Source organism: Penaeus japonicus, unplaced genomic scaffold (genome assembly GCF_977035675.1).
Source record: "Penaeus japonicus unplaced genomic scaffold, GWHDUDI00000001_assembly GWHDUDI00000004, whole genome shotgun sequence".
Taxonomy (NCBI): domain Eukaryota; kingdom Metazoa; phylum Arthropoda; class Malacostraca; order Decapoda; family Penaeidae; genus Penaeus; species Penaeus japonicus.
This window is the reverse complement of record NW_028234406.1, coordinates 39,911,359-39,913,858: the sequence shown is the minus strand read 5'-3', so window position 1 is coordinate 39,913,858 and position 2,500 is coordinate 39,911,359. Positions and strand designations below refer to the sequence as shown.

General features: G+C 37.6%; 1 protein-coding gene across 1 annotated transcript in view; it reads left to right on the top strand.

The window, feature by feature from the left end:
- Positions 1–1,767, top strand: part of LOC122261032 (uncharacterized) — a 22,711-nt gene extending 20,944 nt beyond the window's left edge. Inside the window, exons 6-8 of the mRNA XM_043028516.2 lie at positions 147–281; positions 791–968; positions 1,511–1,767. Of these exons, the coding sequence (XP_042884450.1) occupies positions 147–281; positions 791–968; positions 1,511–1,653 (456 nt within the window). The 3' untranslated portion in view covers positions 1,654–1,767. The remainder of the gene's footprint in view (positions 1–146; positions 282–790; positions 969–1,510) is intronic.
- The last annotated feature ends 733 nt before the right edge of the window (positions 1,768–2,500 follow it).

Here is a 2,500-nt window from a genome sequence, read left to right as displayed (position 1 = left end):
TATGAAAAACTTGAATAAGGGGCAATAGGCTGCTGAGAAATCAAATAGCAGTCAAATATAGTAAAATCAGAGTTGTATTCTCTTTATCATCGTCACAACGTACAACAGCTTTTTGAGGAGGATGTAGTTGTATTTTGCATCCACAGGTGTATGCATACGACCCCACCATGGGTAAGGCCGATCACCAACGATCCGAAAATATACATTTCTACGCCACAGGGATCTCAAACTACAAAGGAACTAAACTATTGAGGTTGAACAACAGGGTATTCATGAGTCGGGTGAGTTCAATCAGATTATATCATTCGTTTTTTTATTTCTTTATCAGGTTACCGAAATTGTTTCTACGTGCAGGATGGAATAATACAGCACCGCATTTTATACAGAAATTGAAATTCCTCCCTGAGCACCAGTTGGTTTTATCATGTGCTATCTTATATTACATACATATTATTTTAACACGAATTCTTGACATTTAGATTTGTTTGATCAGTTCAACACTTGTTTTATCTACAGTTTACAGTAGTGGTCATAATACCAAAGGTATTACTGCATCTTTCGACTTTACCTACTGCACACCATCCTAAAAATGCATAAAAAAAACTTTTTTGACCCCTGTGTTCCGGTAATTTAGTAGTTTCCTATTGGCATATAATACTGTCATTACAGTATTAATCCCCATTTATTCATAAGTAGTTGCGCTACAAGTGTTATATTGATACTTAGTGATAGCAATGGACACAGGGTAACGGGAACTTCTTTAGGCAACTGTCTTCTTTTTCTCACACAGGTGGACAGGTTTGTGAACTTCCTCAAGGCGGCTGGAATGGAGGGAGAAGAGATAGACGTGATAAAGCTGGATGCAGAAATGTCACAAGTGGATTTCCTGCAAGACTTGTTGTTTAATTCTCGTCATTTGCTTAAGAAAATCAAACAAATAGCCATGACAGTGTATACGGATGTAGTAGGTAAAGGAGCAGATAAACGCAATCAAGTTTTTAGTAAGAGTGCTTGAGTACAATGGGTATTAAATGGAATCTAAAGAAGACATGAATGATGGTTGAATAACTTCTAAGTGAATTAGAACATTAATGTGATAAATATATCTTAGCAAGTAAAGAGAATAAAAGTCCTCGGGCGATGGAAGGGGGGACCTGTATATTGGATTGAATACCAGGCACTTTGACAGGGAAGGCCTCACGTACCACTTCGGTCGTAATTGAGTCTAAGACAGAAACGGATATAGCATTATCTTCTTGCCCAAAAGATTGTATATAAATCAGTTTTCTTGACCTCTCAGCTTGGCTGCCTGGAATTATGTTCAATGTTCTCTTTTTGGGTCCAATGGCACTTGAGGCTTTTTTTTTAAATCTATTCGCCTGGTGCATCAGAGGAGAAAAGTAAAAAATACTACTTTGACACATAGTAAATCATTTTCCATTATCCCAGGCGATGCCTTCCATATGATTTCGACCTTGATGAAATAAAAATCTATCTATTTTCCACACAGAGAAAAATCTCAACCAAGGAGGGTTCTTCCAACTTCTTTGGCCGTACCTGCAGATGATGAAATGCGCAGGCTTCAAAGTCATCAGCTCCAACAGAAGCCGAAGAGGACGAGAGGTGGTGTGGGCCCAGGACAAAGAATGGTAAAGTGGGCTGTCTTTGCAAGTGTGGTGATGCGAGTCATACAAAAACGCTGTGGTAGAGGTTAAGCAAAGGCTTTGGATGTAACGGTGCTTCAGCTGGAATAAATGGACATCTCTTTATTTGTGTTTCATTCTCGGTGCACCTTATGAAATTACGCTAGTGGAATAGAGATTTTCGGGGATTGTACAACTTTTTGAGGGTCACTGTAAAAAGATAAAGGGACCATGTAGTACAGTGATAACAAAATGCAAATCAAGCTTACCCATGGGAGAAAAGAAACTAAAAGATGCAGCTCTACAGTCGTGGCATTGGTCCCTCAGAACAGTGAAAAAAATAATGATGAGAATAATAACTATAGCAATACTTACAGAACCTACTGCACACAATAGAAAGGCAAGAAAATAAAAGAGCGTATTGCAGCAGTAAAATGTATATTTTTCCCGTAAAGGCCCAATTTTATCCCATAGATATTCTTATATGTATTTTTATTTTTGTTTTATGTAATAGGAATGGAGATAATTCCTTAAATTGTCTGTAGGCTGTGCTTTAGATCCTACAGTAACGCAACAGCAGTCATCACCTAGGTTTAATCTTCGAACAATAATTAAATAATTGAAATAGTTAGCCCTTTGAAATATGATTAAAAAACAAAAACGAGTATCCACGCCAGGCACACTTTTAGCTCCGAATTAATACAAATAGATATAAATACCACACCATATACATAGTGTATACATATCTAGATAAAACAAAGGTCTGTCAGCACACCATGGAAGTGCATGGACCATTCAGCATCGCCCTCGCACATTCACAATCACAAAATATCCAATAACTTCATGTCTCTTGAACC